Here is a 16,796-nt window from a genome sequence, read left to right as displayed (position 1 = left end):
TGAACTATGACACACCAGCTAAATGTGAGCGGATCCTGAAATAAGTAAAAGATTGAGAACAGAATGGGTTCAAAGGACTACTGAAATAAAATCTATCTGTGGCAACAGTAGATTTTTAATCCCATGTTCTTATACCTTCTCTAATATGGATTTTCTTACTATGTTTTTAAATTGACATTTATTGAAGACCTTGCATTATTCCTTACTCTTTCCTGCTTACTTAAAAACCTTTTCTGGCAGAGGCGAGTACAATTCTAGGATGAATATGCTACTGCTGCTCATCACCCGCCTCTTCTCTTAAAAATGATGGTGACCAAACGCTGTCACTATCAAGCTGCTCATTTTGAAATGTACATGTTTCATTCTAAAAAGAAAACATAACGAAAGGAATTATCTTGGGTGCATTACTCACAAAACATCGTATTTGCAGCATAACAGCATAAAATTCTGCATATTCTACATGAAGAATCCATTTCCTACAGAACCCTTAATAAAATAAAAAAGGCAAAGTTTCCTTTATTGGAGGAATGATGTTTTCGCCAGAGGAAAGACAGAATCTAATTTCATGTGATGATACAGAAGAACACTCAAAGACAGCATATTCCAGATACTTTTTTTTTTTTCCTTAAGAAGCACACAAAACATAAGTCTTGTTACATTTTTGTGCTGAACACAGACTGTCTTTAAGGGTATGATTCCCTTAATCTGAAAGACCATTATGATTACATTTATATCTGGTTCCAAACTAGCTTTTTAATTGTGAGCTCAGGTTCTGGAGTGTCACAAATCTGGTTCAAATCTTGGTTTCACCAGTTGAATTATCTTAGGCAATTTACTTCACCCATCTGGGACTTTGTATACTTAGAGAAGTGGTAATATTAGTAGTACTAACCTCATACGATTGCTGCGGGGTTTAAACAAGTTGAAGCTTCTAAAGTGCCTGGTAATGAGGATATACTTCATGAAGGTTTGTTTTTATTAACTATTCCTCACATCTGACCTGAGCTATATTTTCCTATCTCCATCTCTTTTAAACATCTCTTTTCCTCTTTCTACTGGCTGAAACACCTGGCCCAAATGCCATCTCCTGCATGAAACCTTATAAGAAATTCCGATCTGGAAATGAAATCTTTCTCCTGTGAACAAGTTTGTGTTTCAAAAGGGCTCTTAGCGAAAAGGGAACCCTCTTACACTGTTGGTGGGAAAGCAAACTAGTACAGCCACTATGGAGAACAGTGTGGAGATTCCTTAAAAAACTGGAAATAGAACTGCCATATGACCCAGCAGTCCCACTGCTAGGCATACACACCGAGGAAACCAGAATTGAAAGAGACACATGTACCCCAATGTTCATCGCAGCACTATTTATAATAGAAGGACATGGAAGCAACCTAGATGTCCATCAGCAGACGAATCGATAAGAAAGCTGTGGTACATATATACACAATGGAGTATTACTCAGCCATTAAAAAGAATGCATTTGAATCAGTTCTAATGAGGTGGATGAAATTGGAGCCTATTATACAGAGTGAAGTAAACCAGAAAGAAAAACACCAATACAGTATACTAATGCATATATATGGAATTTAGAAAGATAGTAACGATAACCCTGTATGCGAGACAGCAAAAGAGACACAGATGTATAGAACAGTCTGTTGGACTCTGTGGGAGAGGGCGAGGGTGGGAAGATTTGGGAGAATGGCATTGAAACACGTATATTATCATATGTGAAATGGATTGCCAGTCCAGGTTTGATGCATGAGACCAGGTGTTCAGGGCTGCTGCAGTGGGATGACCGTGAGGGATGGGATAGGGAGGGAGGTGGGAGTGGGGTTCAGGATGGGGAATGCATTTACACCTGTGGCAGATTCATGGCAATATATGGCAAAACCACTACGATATTTTAAAGTAATTAGCCTCCAATTAAAATGAATAAATTTATATTAAAAAAAAAACCAAAAGGGCTGTTAGCAATTATTGATTTCTGTCATGGGTATCTATGACTAAGTTTCATCCTCCCTGTTTTGGTAGGCTTCCTGGGACCATAAATCAACTCTATTCATTTTTATATTCTTTAGGCCCTACCACAGTGCTCTGTACATTCAAAGTGATGAATGAAATCATCAACAATAAAATTCATAAGAGTAAAAAAATGAAACTATAAAGAACATGAAGAAAATATGGGAACACTGAATTCATCTTAGAAATCAGGTATCTTGAGAAAAATAATAATACAGTTACTTCATAAAAAATCAAACATTCATATTTCAAAACATACCTTCATTACAAGCAGATACAAAATTAAACAACTAGAAAAAAATCTCAGCCTATATTAAACACTTTAATATTTAATAGAGAATCCCTACACAGAAGTAAAACTTTTAAGTACTATAAATAATAGTTTTTTTTTTAAAAAAGTAGACTTTTAAAAAACCACTAAATGACTAACTTAGGTTACAAAATACCATGATCTCAGTTTTCTAAAATATGAATGTGAGAGAGAATATCATAAATACAAAAGTAAAAAGACTTAATGGCTTCATATTTTGGTGTATTTCGGGGAGTGACATCATGTTAGGGTAGCATTAAAGCTCTTTATGTTTGTACCACTTTCCTAATATAACTAAAAGTGAAATCTACTGCAATGGAACTTACTTTTACAGGACTGAAATCAAACCACTGATGACCTAATCACATCCGTAATGGGCTTCTCCTCCCTGGGAAGATCCTTTTGTAACGCTGTATGTAAAGTACGAACTACCTATGTTGAGTGATGTCTAAACTAAGTATAATTGAAAGTTAGAAACCATTATCAGAGTTTCAAAGTGGATAACGGGGATGGTAAACAAATTTAGATAAATTATCATTTTTTCCTCCAGATTTTAAAGGTCAAGAGTGGAATTTCATGTAGAGAAATTTTCCATGAAAGAGTTCTCAGGTACTCTGCTTCTGAGAGACAAGGCTACTCCCAAAGAAAGCAGAGAGAAGGATGAAGTCACTGGTAAGGGCTTTTATGCTCCACGTGCAGAAACTAGCCTATGTGAAAACTGGCAGAGAAGTCCTGTCTAACAGGAGAAATTAAAGGTTTCTCAGGCTTGAACATTGCTGGTGGCATTATAAACCAGTATGTTACTTGGCAATGTATATTAAGAGCCACATAAACTTTCAAACCCTTTGGCAGAGTACTTCTTCCACTTCTAGGAATTCATCATAAGGAACCACTACTAGTATGACTATTGGCTTTCCAGGTGGCTTAGTGGTGAGAATCTGCTTGCCAATGCAGGAGCTGCAGGAGACTCAGGTTTGTTCCCTGTGTCGGGAGGATACTCTGGAGAGGAAATAGTAACCCATTCCAGTATTTTTGCCGGGATAATCCCATGGACAGAGGAGCCTGGCAAGCTACAGTCCATGGGGTTGCAAAGAGTCAGACATGACTGAGCACGCACACACTAGTACTACTATTTCTAAACTATAGTCCAGTCATTAGATGGAATATTATTTAGCCTTTTAAAAAGCAATATGCAGAAACCAAAAATGTGTGCTTATATTAGAAAGGAACTTGAAGAACATATAAACCACATTCGAACTACATCATGGAAACGAAAGTGTATATTAAAAAAAGATACTGGCTTGTATACAGCAAAATGCTAATTTGGAGATGGCAACTCTAGCAAGAAGTCTATAAATTCATGTACATATATGCATCTTCTCAAACAAACACTAAAAATACAATTACTGTGAGACCACAATTTTTTTTAATATTAAAAAAATGAGAACCGTGTGTTAGGATTAAGAATGGGACAAGGATGCCCATTCAATACAGTACTGAAAACCCTGGCTGTTGCAATAGGCAAGGAAGAGAAGCAAAAAGCAAGAAGATTAAATGTTTATATAGGGAGATGTAAAGAATCTACAAACACCTACTAAGAACTAGTAAATGAACTTATCAAGGTCACAGGGCACAAAGTTACTATTAAAAATCAATTTTGTCTTTACATATTAGCAGAAAACAATCAGCAACAAATTTTTAAAAATTCTACTTGCAATAGAGTTGAAAAGCAAGAAATATATTTAATAAAACATATGCAAGACTGCTACACTAGAAACTAAAAAACACTGTTGACAGAAATGACAAAAGTTCTAAATAGATGGAAAGATAAAGTAAGTCCATGATCAAAAGACTCAATAAATATTATGAAGACATCAGTTGTTCCTAAATTCACCTATGGACTCAATATAAGCCCAATCAGAATCCTATCAGTTTTTTTTTAATATTAATTGACAAGTTCATTCTACAATTTATAGGAAAATCAAATCCTCTAGAATATTCAGAGCACTGTTGGAAAAACAAAGTCGGAGGTCTTACACTATCTGACTTCAAAATTTAGCATAAAAATATAGTAATCAAGATAGTGTGGTACAGACAAAAAGATCAATGAAACAGAAGAGAGAGCCAGAAATAGATTTACACTTACACAGTCTTCGATTTTCAACAAAGGCACAAAACAATGGGTAAAGAGAAGTTTGTTTTTGCTATTGTTTTTTAAAACGGTGCTGGAATAACAAAATGTTCACAAGAAAGAAATTGAACCTTGACCCCTACTTCAAAACATATATATATATATGATATATCACTGAATGTAAAAGCTAAAATCAAGTTTTAAGAAGAAAACACCGAAGAATAGATTCATGACTTGAAGTAGGCAAAAGATTCTTAGCACATACAAAGTAGTAACTTCATATGGAAGAAAAAATGGATAAATTAGACATCACCAAAATTTAAAACTTCTGCACATCAAAAGACACTAATAAGAAAATAAAAGGTAAGCCACAAACTAGGACAAAATATTTGTGGAACATATATTTAACCAAGGACTAATACACAGAATATGTTTTTAAAATTCTCGTGACTCAAAAAAAAGCAAACAACTCAATTAGAAAATGGCTAAATGATATGAACAGAGGGTTCACAGAGGAAGATATACAAACGGCTAATAAGCACACGAGAAAGTGCTCAGTGTCTCCAGGGAAATGCAGATTAAAACCACAGAGATACTACCACATACACAAATACACTAGAATGGCTAACATTAAAAAGACTAATACCAGATGATGGCAAAGAGAACTGTTAGCATTGTTGATGGAAATGTAAAATGGAAAAGACTCTGATGCTGGGAAGGATTGGGGGCGGGAGGAGAAGGGGACAATAGAGAATGAAATGGCTGGATGGCATCACCAACTCTATGGACATGAGTTTGAGTGAACTCCAGGAGTTGGTGATGGACAGGGAGGCCTGGTGTGCTGTGATTCATGGGGTAGCAAAGAGTCGGACACGACTGAGCGACTGAACTGAACAGTCTAGTAGTTTCTAAAAAAAAAAAAAAAAATACTCACCTGATTTATGACCCAGCAAATCCTCTCCTAAGTATTTTTCCAAGATAAGTGAAAACAACACGTCAACAACAAAAATTATACAAGAATGTTCAAAGTAGCTTTACTCATAATAGCCAAAACCTTGGAAATAGGCAAGGTTCCTACAATAAGGAGAATAAACTATGGTATAATCATACAATGGCACATTATTTAGCAATAAAAAGGAACCAGCTACTTATTCATGTTACAACATGAATTTAAAAAATCTCTAAATGTTGAAAGAAGCCTTACACAAAAAAGTACAAGTGTATGATGTCATTCATATGAAGTTCAAGAAGAGGCAAACTAATCTTTGGCTGAAAAATGTGAACATGTGGTCAGCTCTGAGAGGCTGGAACAGGGATTATCTGGGAAGGGGTACAAAGGAACATTTAAGGATGACGGTAACGTTTTACATCTTGATAGAGGTTTGGGTTACCTGATGTAGGTATTTATTTGCCAAAATTCAGCTCTTACATACCTAAAATTTAAATGTATGTGAATTTTACCCCAAAAGACAAAAAAATCAAGAACTACTTAATTCTAGTTAATCATATACATGCCAAAATATTAGCTGAAAGTGTGCTGATATCTGCAATTTTCTTTAAAATATATATAAAAAAGAAATGGACTAATGGACAAAAAGATGGATAAGTGAAAAAAACAGGCATAGCAAAATATTAATGATAAAATCTAGGTGAGGGTATATTGGGATTCATTGTAAAAATTTTTTTCAACATTTCTCTATGTTTAAATTTTTTTATAATAAAATATTGGAAGAAAAAAAGATACCACTGCTGATGTTGCTGGAATATTCTTTATTTTTTTTCTATTTTCTAAGTTTTCTATAATGTTTATAGAAATTTCTAAAATGTTTATAATCTTAACCATTTTAAAAGAAATTAAATTAATTTCTTAAAATAATCAAACATAAATTATTTTAAAACAAGTTAAAAATCTTAGATTGAGTGAAAATTAAAATGTCCACTATTTTTAAACTCACTGTCATTTAATTCACTAGAAGCCTTAACTATGTAGTTATGTAGCAAGTCACTATTTTTGAACTAATTAAAAACCGTGAACTAATCAAATGTGGTATTAAAGTTTTTACTTTTAACGTCTAAACTTTCCCTTGTACTCAAACCTTTCCCCGTGTTAATTAATGTATTCTCATTAAAAGTACATCATTTCTTAGACTCTATAATAACTAAGCAGGGCAATATTTCTTATGAAATTTAAGAGCTGGCTGTTTACTAAAGGCCTTTATCTTTAGATAAGCACAAGTTTTAAGCCAGGTGCTAGTCATTTGTGTCTTGTTAATTTCCAAAACAAACAGAGGAGAGTGCCATGCAATTTCCATTACACACACTTCACCATTAGGACCAGGGTTTATTAGCTTGACACTGCTCCAGGAATAATGGTTTCATTCCTCACTGAAATAAAATAATGTGCCACACAACTCAGCAATGCGGAACTTCTCAAAAATGTTGTCATGTTAAACATGGTCATATTTTTAAAGTCTCCATTATGCCATAACAAAGGCCATTTGCTGTAGAGAACTCACTGTGAGCACAGAGAATTCTCACAGGGGCCCCAGACTTACCTCATTGCTATGTCATACGATTCCGGGTGAATACAAGTTTGGTCCAAAGGATTTGGCTTTAGTACAACATTCACTGCAGTTTTGCTCCTTTTCTTGCCTTGCTTCTCATTTGGGACCTCAACACCTGCTGAAGCTGTTACAGCAACTCCCTGAGTTTCGCCTCCAGATTCAGTTTGCTGACTACTGTAACCATTCAAAACAGAAAACAACAAAATTCTATAAAGCAATTATCTTTTAATTAAAAAATAAAATAATACTATCTGTCATTAAAAAAAATAAACAGTACGTGGGGATGTGGGAGGGTTAGAGGGTGGGCAGAGGGTTAGAGCCTTTCATTAAAAATGAGCTTATTTCTCTGCCCAAACAAATATACACAAACAGCCACCAGATTTTGACCATGCACTTCACAGAAATTACTACTTATTTGTTTAAACCTATTAATACGGCTTTCTGTTACTTAACGCCCCAAACATTCTTAATTGATTCTGCCTGTGTAATTGGCATTCTAAGAGAGAACAGAGAAAAACAGAGGAAAATAAATTAAATGAGGAGAAGGAAAAGGTGATTTCTCGGAGCTGAAAAAAAACATAGGCTCCCCAAAAGAATCTACTGAGTATAAAACAGGATGAATGGGAAATGAATGACTAGAAAAAGACTCACATTTGACTTATGACAGGGAAACTTCAGAATTTTAAAAATTAAGAGATTAAAAAGTCTGAGACAAAATGATTTTGAATCTAGAATTATATACCTAGGCAAAATAGCAGTCAAGTTAAAATCACTTTCAGACATGTAAGGACTGCAGTACAACCCATATAATATACTCTCTCTGAAAAGAAATTCTTAAGTATAAACTCCAGCAAAAACAAGAGTTCAAGAAAAATGATAATGTGGGATATAAGAAACAGTGACGAGCACACGAACCATAAAAATCACTAGGTTAAATAACTGCTCATGAATATTGTAAAAAATCTATAAAAAGAACAGTCTGACACTAAAATCCCAGATTATCTCACCATAGGACACAGCATTGAAGGGAGGAAGGTTGGGAAGAGACCTTTGGTTCTAGTTTTCTCCAGGAGGAGTACAGAGACACCTATTAACTCCAGAGACCAATCCAAATCAAATTTAAAGATAATAACCAGAAGAACAGATGTAAGATACAAAAGCTGGAATAACTAAGAGGAGATAAAGAGGGGTAAGGAAGACAGTCTGATTTCGGTGTTGACCATCTGGTGATGTCCATGTGTAGAGTCTTCTCTTGTCTTGTTGGAAGAGGGTGTTTGCTATGACCAGTGTGTTCTCTTGGCAAAAATCTGTTAGCCTTTGCCTTGTTTCATTCTGTACTCCAAGGCCAAATTTGCCTGTTACTCCAGGTGTTTCTTGACTTCCTACTTTTGCATTCCAGTCCCCTATAATGAAAAGGACATCTTTTTTGGGTGTTCGTTCTAAAAGGTCTTGTAGGTCTTCATAGAATCGTTCAACTTCAGCTTCTTCAGCGTTACTGGTTGGGGCATAGACTTGGATTACTGTGATACTGAATGGTTTGCCTTAGAAATGAACAGAGATCATTCTGTCATTTTTGAGATTGCATCCAAGTACTGCATTTTGGACTCTTCTGTTGACTATGATGGCTACTCCACTTCTTCTAAGGGATTCCTGCCCACAGAAGAAGATATAGTGATCATCTGAGTTAAATTCACCCCATTCCAGTCCATTTTAGTTCGCTGATTCCTAAAATGTTGATGTTCACTCTTGCCATCTCCTGTTTGACCACTTCCAATTTGCCTTGATTCATGGACCTAACATTCCAGGTTCCTATGCAATATTGCTCGGTTCAGCACTGGACCTTGCTTCTATCACCAGTCACATCCACAACTGGGTGTTGTTTTTGCTTTGGCTCTGTCCCTTCATTCTTTCTGGAGTTATTTCTCCGCTGATCTTCAGCAACATATTGGGCACCTACCGACCTGGGGAGTTCCTCTTTCAGTGTCCTATCTTTTTGCCTTTTCATACTGTTCATGGGGTTCTCAAGGCAAGTATACTGAAGTGGTTTGGCCATTCCCTTCTTCAGTGGATCACATTTTGTCAGAACTCTCCACCATGACCTGTCCGTCTTGAGTGGCCCTACATGGCACGGCTTAGTTTCATTGAGTTAGACAAGGCTCTGGTCCATATGATCGGGTTGGCTAGTTTTCTGTGATTGTGGTTTCAGTCTGTCTGCCCACTGATGACCTTTCTCAGCAACTACTGTCTTACTGGGGTTTCCAAAGAATAGCAAGGAGAGATATGAAAGCCTTCTTCAGTGATCAGTGCAAAGAAATAGAAGAAAACAATAGAATGGGAAAGACTAGAGATCTCTTCAAGAAAATGAGAGATACCAAGGGAACTATTCATGCAAAGATGGGCACAATAAAGGACAGAAATGGTATGGACCTAACAAAAGCAGATGATATTAAGAAGAGGTGGCAAGAATACAGAGAAGAACTGTAGAAAAAAGATCTTCATGATCCAGATAATCACGAAGGTGTTATCATTCACCTAGAGCCAGATATCCTGGAATGCAAAGTCAAGTGGGCCTTAGGAAGTGTCACTACGAACAAAGCTAACGGAGGTGATGGAATTCCAGTTGAGCTATTTCAAATCCTAAAAGCTGATGCTGTGAAAGTGATGCACTCAGTATGCCAACAAATTTGGAAAACTCAGCAGAGGTCACAGGACTGGAAAAGGTCAGTCTTCATTACAATCCCAAAGAAAGGCAATGCCAAAGAATGCTCAAACTACCACACAATTGCACGCATCTGGAGAATCTCAGGGACGGGGGAGCCTGGTGGCCTGCTGTCTATGAGGTCACATAGAGTCAGACACGACTGAAGTGACTTAGCAGCAGCAGCAGCAGCACACACTAGCAAAATAATGCTCAAAATTCTCCAAGCCAGGCTTCAGCAATATGTGAACAGTGAACTTCCAGATGTTCAAGCTAGATTTAGAAAAGGCAGAGGAACCAAAGTCAAATTGCCAACATCCGCTGGATCATCGAAAAAGCAAGAGAGTTCCAGAAAAACATCTATTTCTGCTTTATTGACTACGCCAAAGCCTTTGACTGTGTGGATCACAACAAACTGTGGAAAATTCTGAAAGAGATGGGAATACCAGACCACCTGAGCTGCCTCTTGAGAAGTCTGCATGCAGGTCAGGAAGCAACAGTTAGAACTGGACATGGAACAACAGACTGGTTCCAAATAGGAAAAGGAGTACGTCAAGGTCGTATATCATCACCTGGCTTATTTCACTTATATGCAGAGTACATCATGAGAAACGCTGGGCTGGATGAAGCACAAGCTGGAATCAAGATTGCCGGGAGAAATCTCAATAACCTCAGATATGCAGATGATACCACTCTTATGGCAGAAAGTGAAGATCCAAAGAGCCTCTTGATGAAAGTGAAAGTTTTGTTCAGTTCAGTTCAGTTCAGTTGCTCAGTCGTGTCTGACTTTCCGCGACCCCATGAATCACAGCACGCCAGGCCTCCCTGTCCATCACCAACTCCCGGAGTTCACTCAAACTCATGTCCACAGAGTCGGTGATGCCATCCAGCCATCTCATTCTCTGTTGTCCCCGTCTCCTCCTGCCCCCAACCTTTCCCAGCATCAGAGTCTTTTCCAGTGAGTCAACTCGTCGCATGAGGTGGCCAAAGTATTGCAGTTTCAGCTTTAGCATCAGTCCTTCCAATGAACACCCAGGATCGATCTCCCTTAGAATGGACTGGTTGGATCTCCTTGCGGTACAAGGGACTCTCATGAGTCTTCTCCAACACCATAGTTCAAAAGCATCAATTCTTCGGTGATTAGCTTTCTTCACAGTCCAACTCTCACATCCATACATGACCACGGGAAAAACCATAGCCTTCACCAGACGGACCTTTATTGGCAAAGTAATGTCTCTGCTTTTGGTCATAACTTTCTTTCCAAGGAGTAAGCGTCTTTTAATTGGAGAGTGAAAAAGTTGGCTTAAAGCTCAACATTCAGAAAACTCAGATCATGTTCTCTGTTCCCATCACTTCATGGGAAATAGATGGGGAAACAGTGGAAACAGTGTCAGACTTTATTTTTTTGGGCTTCAAAATCAATGCAGATGGTGACTGCAGCCATGAAATTAAAAGACGCTTACTCCTCAGAAGGAAAGTTATGACCAACCTAGACAGCATATTAAAAAGCAGAGACATTACTTTGCCAACAAAGGTCCATCCTGTCAAAGCTATGGTTTTTCCAGCAGTCATATATGGATGTGAGAGTTGGACTGTAAAGAAAGCTGAGCGCTAAAGAATCGATGCTTTTGAACTGTGGTGCTGGAGAAGACTCTTGAGAGTCCCTTGGACTGCAAGGAGATCCAACAATCTATCTAAAGCAAATCAGTCCTGGGTATTCATTGGAAGGACTGATGTTGAAGCTGAAACTCCAATACTTTGGCCACCTGATGCAAACAGCTAACTCATTTGAAAAGACCCTGATGCTGGGAAAGATTGAGGGCAGGAGGAAAAGCGGATGACAGAGGATGAGACAGTTGGATGGCATCACTGACTCAATGGACATGAGTATGGGTAAACTCCGGGAGTTGGTGATGGACAGGGAGGCCTGGCATGCCGCAGTCCATGGGGTCGCAGAGTCGGACACAACTGAGCAACTGAACTGAACTGAAGGAAGACAAGGAGAAAAACAGGGAGGAGCCCTGTTTACTGATAAATGTAACAAACTGTATGAAAAAAAAAGAATTAGGAGGCATGAAGAAAAAATATATAAGATGGAAGTTCAAACATATCAATAAGCATAATAACTGTGAATGAATTAAGATTAATCAAAACCAGAAAATCTATGAGTCATATAAAAACCTGAATGTCATAGAAAGTTTGAAAATAAAAAATACAAAGCATATTCTGAAAAGGCAGGTATGGCAACAATGCTAGCAAACAAAATAGATTTGAAAATAAAAACACTCAATAAGATAGCAATAGTCATTCTGAATAAAGGTATGACCTGTCAAGGAAATATAATAGTCATGAATCTTCAAGTCCTTCATTACCAGTTGAAAAAAACTAAGGCTTTAAAATAACCCAAATGTTCATCAACAGAGCACTGATTAGATTAAATTACAGTCCACTTATAAATTAAATATTGTGCTGGCATATATAAAGAATGATATAAATCAATATGTAATATGTGGAAAGAGATCCAAGATATATTACTGAAACAAAACAAGTTTCAACTAGTTATATACCATAAGTTGTTCTGTATGCATTTAAAAATAATAAACACATATATATAAGCATAAATTTATTTTTGAGAGGAATATACAAAAAGTATTTTGAAGGGACAAGTTGTGGTACACTTTTCACTTTATTCTTTTTTATACTATTTGAACTTACTAACCAAGTGTTTTACTGGTTAATTAATCGATTTTCCCCACTATATAAAATGTCACCTTTATCATAAATTAAATTGCCTGTTTCAGTGTATTTCAGATTCTATTCTGTTCTACATATCTCTACATCAAAACCAAACTGTTTTAATTACTATGGCTTTATAATATATTCTGCTTTTCAGAGGGGCTGGTTTTCCCTCAGTCTTTTCCAGAAAAAAAAAAACAATGCTTATAACTTTTGTGTCAGAAGAAAAAATACACAATGAATGAATCAAGTAGTTCCAAAGCAGGAAATGCATAAAAGCTAGTCTTTTATGATTATAAAATGCTAAGAAGTTTACCCAATTTCTTTGCTTTTTGTGCTACCAGGATTAGAAGGTGAGAATTTAGCTCTTAATTTACACATTTGATAATGCCTTGGCCAGTTTTCACTGAGGAAGAAATGGGGAAACTCAATTATGCTGCCATTTTTTTTTTTGACCACACCCCCACAGCATGTGGAACTTCACGACCAGGAATTGAACTTACGGCCCTTGTGGTAGAAGCACACTGTCTTAACCACTGGGCCACCAGGGAAGTCCCTCAACGACGCTTAGGGGAACAGCTATGAGTATGAAGCGGTCATCGCAAAGTCTTCTCTGCAGCCTCTTCTTGTACCAGTCCTTCCACTGTGGAGCTCTGATCACACTGGCCTTAGCTTCTTCTCCTAAATACACCAAAGCTGGTCCTGCCTTAGGCTGCTGCACACATACTGTTTGCTCTGCTTGAATGCCTTCCTTCTGATCCCTATGTGACTGGCTCCTTCATTTCATTCAAAACTTGGCTCACATAACTTTTCAGTGAATAACTCATATAAAGCAGTTTATTGCTCCCTAAGATAGTGTCATATTGCTTTGTTTTAATTTTTATAACACTCATCTGAAACTGTGTTACTAGTTTATTTATTGTCTGTCTCATTTATTAAAACTTAACTCCATGAGGCCAGGGAATTTTTTCATTTGTTCACTGCTGTATTCCCAGTGCCTAGTAAAGATTAAGATAGTCTGCACATATTGAATGAAGGAATGAAGAAATGAACAGCTAGGATTTATGCCAGTGAAAAGGATGGGTAACAGTACAAGAGGAGGTTTATATTAGAAACGACAGTGTACACTTTAATAATGACCTGCAAAATGTTCGAATATAATCCTGGTTGACTCTGATGAAACCAGCACATTGCTGGAAAGATTTTGGACCCAGCCCTTTCACTTTCTTCAGCTGTTCTCGGTTGATGAATGGCCCATTTTTCTCACGCCATTCAATAATATTTTTGGCTCGGTTGGCATTGAGTCCAGCGATATGCCTAAAAAAATAAACAAAATGAGTAACGTGGCCAATGTAATTGTTCTAAGAGAACTGAAAGAAAAGATGGCATGTAAAGAAACATAAAAGCAATTGCAATTATATCTTGTCATATGTCTCTAAGTTCAGTTAATCAAAGGTGGGTTATGTAAAAAAGACAAAGGGGAAACAGTTTTCCAAGAGGAGAGAAGGACAGCAGAAAGCAAAATAGTGACAAAACCAGAGGCTGTCATAAAGATGCTGGTAAACTGGTTAACAGAGGTATGAGAAAACTACTTTTCCTACAGTATTTCTACACTAGTTACATTACTTGTATTTCTAAGTCAAGTAATAAATCTGCCTATTCCCAGTTAGCTTACAAAGTGAGTCAGGAGCAGAAGCTCCATAGATACAGCTGCACTGCACTATCTTATTTTTTTGTCAGCATGTTCTCCTCAGCAAAGACTTAAATGGTAGAAAGGTACTTATCCATGATTAAAAAACTCTGTCATTAGGTAGTTGACTTGATGTTAATTAGAGAATCTGAATTCTATTATAGAATTCCATATATGGAATTATGGAATGTTTATTACTATGGTAGAAAGTTGCTATTGTGTAGTTGCTAAGTTGTGTCTGACTCTTTGCGACCTCACGGACTGTATAGCCTGCCAGGCTCCTCTGTCCATGAGATTTCTCAGGCAAGAATTCTAGAGTAGGTTGCTATTTCCTTCTCCAGGGGATCGTCCCAATACAGGAATTGAACTCGCCTCTCCTGGTAGGCAGGTGGATTCTTTACCATTGAGCCACTAGGGAGGCAACACCTTAAAATGGAAGGTATTATTTTCTGCTATTCTAATTTCAAAGCAGAAGGATCTAGATTTTTTTCCAAAGGTTCAGAATTTCCAGACTTGTATGATAAATGCAAAATTAGGAACAAAAGAACAGCTCTTCTGTAACCCCAGGGGGGAAAAAGAGCATTTAAGACATAATAATAGTATTCATATGATGAAGATTTTGATATGTAACTTGAGGAATCAAGGTAAAAATACGGTAACCTCAGAATTTATCTTCTGGTGACGGCCAGCTTTGACAGATGTAAGCAAGAGACTGAACTAGCGAAAAATATCTACCTAGTATGTGATGGAAAATGGCTCTTTTCCACGTTAACCTTATTAGTGACTCAATGGAGAAGGCAATGTCACCTCACTCCAGTACTCTTGCCTGGAAAATCCCATGGATGGAGAGGCCTGGTAGGCTGCATTCCATGGGGTTGCTAAGAGTCGTACATGACTGAGCGACTTCATTTTCACTTTCAATCATTGGAGAAGGCAATGGCAACCCACTCCAGTGTTCTTGGAGAATCCCAGGGACAGGGAAGCCTGGTGGGCTGCTGTCTATGGGGTCACACAGCACGACTGAAGCGACTTAGCAGCAGCAGCAGTGACTCAACAGTTATCATATGCTCTTCACTTTAGATTTTCAGTACTAAAAATGATAATATATATGAATTGTTATGATTATTTTCTTAAATGATGTCTTCCTCCCTGACTGATTACTTAAAGCAATGTATGAACTGATCGATTTTCTATACTTGGCAACTTCACACATGTGTTCCCTTGTTCTGAGTTTGGAGAGTCAGTAAAGAAACTCAAGATTCTGTTATCTTCAGCCATAGACTTCCTGTCTCACCTTAACAAAACTTCTGAACAGATGTTAATATCCACTCCCACAAAACTGACACATTCTTCTACGACACTGTCCAGTGTTGCCTTGAGCAGAGTCTGAGATACATCGTGCTGAAAAGACAAAGATCAAACATCAATCAAAAGTAAAGAACGTGGAATTCTTGGACTACTCCATTACTTTGCGTGTATTACTGGTAGCAGGCTAAGACACAGCAGCAAAGTCAATTTGCTCATTTCTCTTAAACACTGTTTGCTGATGTAATTGACCTAAACTTTAGGAATCTGTGTTTCATACTCTCTACTTATACACTTGACTTGAGTACAACAGCACCAGTATTTCTCCCTTAGCTTGCCATAAAAATTACCCCTCGAATTCATTAAAACACAGGTTGCTGTGCCCCGCACCAAAAGTCTTTGATTCAGTAGTTCTGAGTTGGAGCCTGAGAATTTACATTCCAACAAGCTCCGCAGTAATGCTGCTGCTGGTTCTGGGAGCACACTGAGCCATGCTAGTTACTATCATTAGCACGCTGCCTTGAAGTCTTATCTTCACTTGCGTGTGTATTATGACCCTTTGTTCTTAAGAGTGAACAGGAAGGAAAACATGAATATTCAGTAAGTTTGACAGTAAACCGAACTCCCATATTTCATGAAATTGAAGAGACAATTGCTTATAAGTCTTTTTTGCAAAAAAAAAAAAGAAAAAAAGATGTCCTTTTCATCATAGGAGACTGGAACGCAAAAGGAGGAAGTCAAGAGACACCTAGAGTAATAGGCAAGTTTGGTCTTGGAATACAAAATAAAGCAGTGCAAAGGCTAATAGAGTTTTGCCAAAAGAATGCACTGGTCACAGCAAACCCCCTCCTCCAACAAGATAAGAGAAGACTCTACACATGGACATCACCAGATGGTCAATTCTGAAAGCAGACTGATTATGTTCTTTGCAGCCAAAGATGGAGAAGCTCTACCCAGTCAGCAAAAACAAGATCAGGAGCTGACTGTGGCTCAGATCATGAGCTCCTTATTGTAAAATTCAGATTTAAATTGAAGAAAGTAGGGAAAACCACTAGACCACTCAGGTATGACCTAAATCAAATCCCTTATGATTATACAGTGGAAGTGACAAATAGGTTCAAGGGATTAGATTTGACAGAAAGAGTGCCTGAAGAACTATGGACGGAGGTTTGTAACATTATACAGGATGTGGTGATCAGGACCATCCTCAAGGAAAAGAAATGCAAAAAGGCAAAATGGTTGTCTGACCAGGCCTTACAAATAGCTGAGAAGAGAGAAGAGAAAGGCAAAGGAGAAAAGGAAAGATAAACACATCTGAATGCAGAGTTGCAAAGAATAGCAAG

General features: G+C 37.5%; 1 protein-coding gene across 2 annotated transcripts in view; it reads right to left on the bottom strand.

Annotated features, from left to right (window-relative positions):
• Nucleotides 1-16,796, bottom strand: part of SRBD1 (S1 RNA binding domain 1) — a 253,401-nt gene that overhangs the window by 17,746 nt on the left and 218,859 nt on the right. The window contains exons 17-19 of one of the 2 annotated variants that reach the window (XM_055400672.2): nucleotides 15,443-15,549; nucleotides 13,599-13,775; nucleotides 7,016-7,198 (exon numbers count right to left, since the gene is read on the bottom strand). In XM_055400672.2, coding sequence (XP_055256647.2) covers nucleotides 7,016-7,198; nucleotides 13,599-13,775; nucleotides 15,443-15,549 — 467 coding nt within the window. The remainder of the gene's footprint in view (nucleotides 1-7,015; nucleotides 7,199-13,598; nucleotides 13,776-15,442; nucleotides 15,550-16,796) is intronic. The other variant, XM_055400673.2, reaches the window with a different exon arrangement.

Source organism: Moschus berezovskii, chromosome 11, assembly GCF_049115385.1.
Source record: "Moschus berezovskii isolate FMDL1 chromosome 11, NW_MosBer_1.0, whole genome shotgun sequence".
NCBI lineage: Eukaryota > Metazoa > Chordata > Mammalia > Artiodactyla > Moschidae > Moschus > Moschus berezovskii.
Note: the sequence above shows the minus strand (reverse complement) of the source record. Positions and strands in the feature narration are given on the sequence as shown.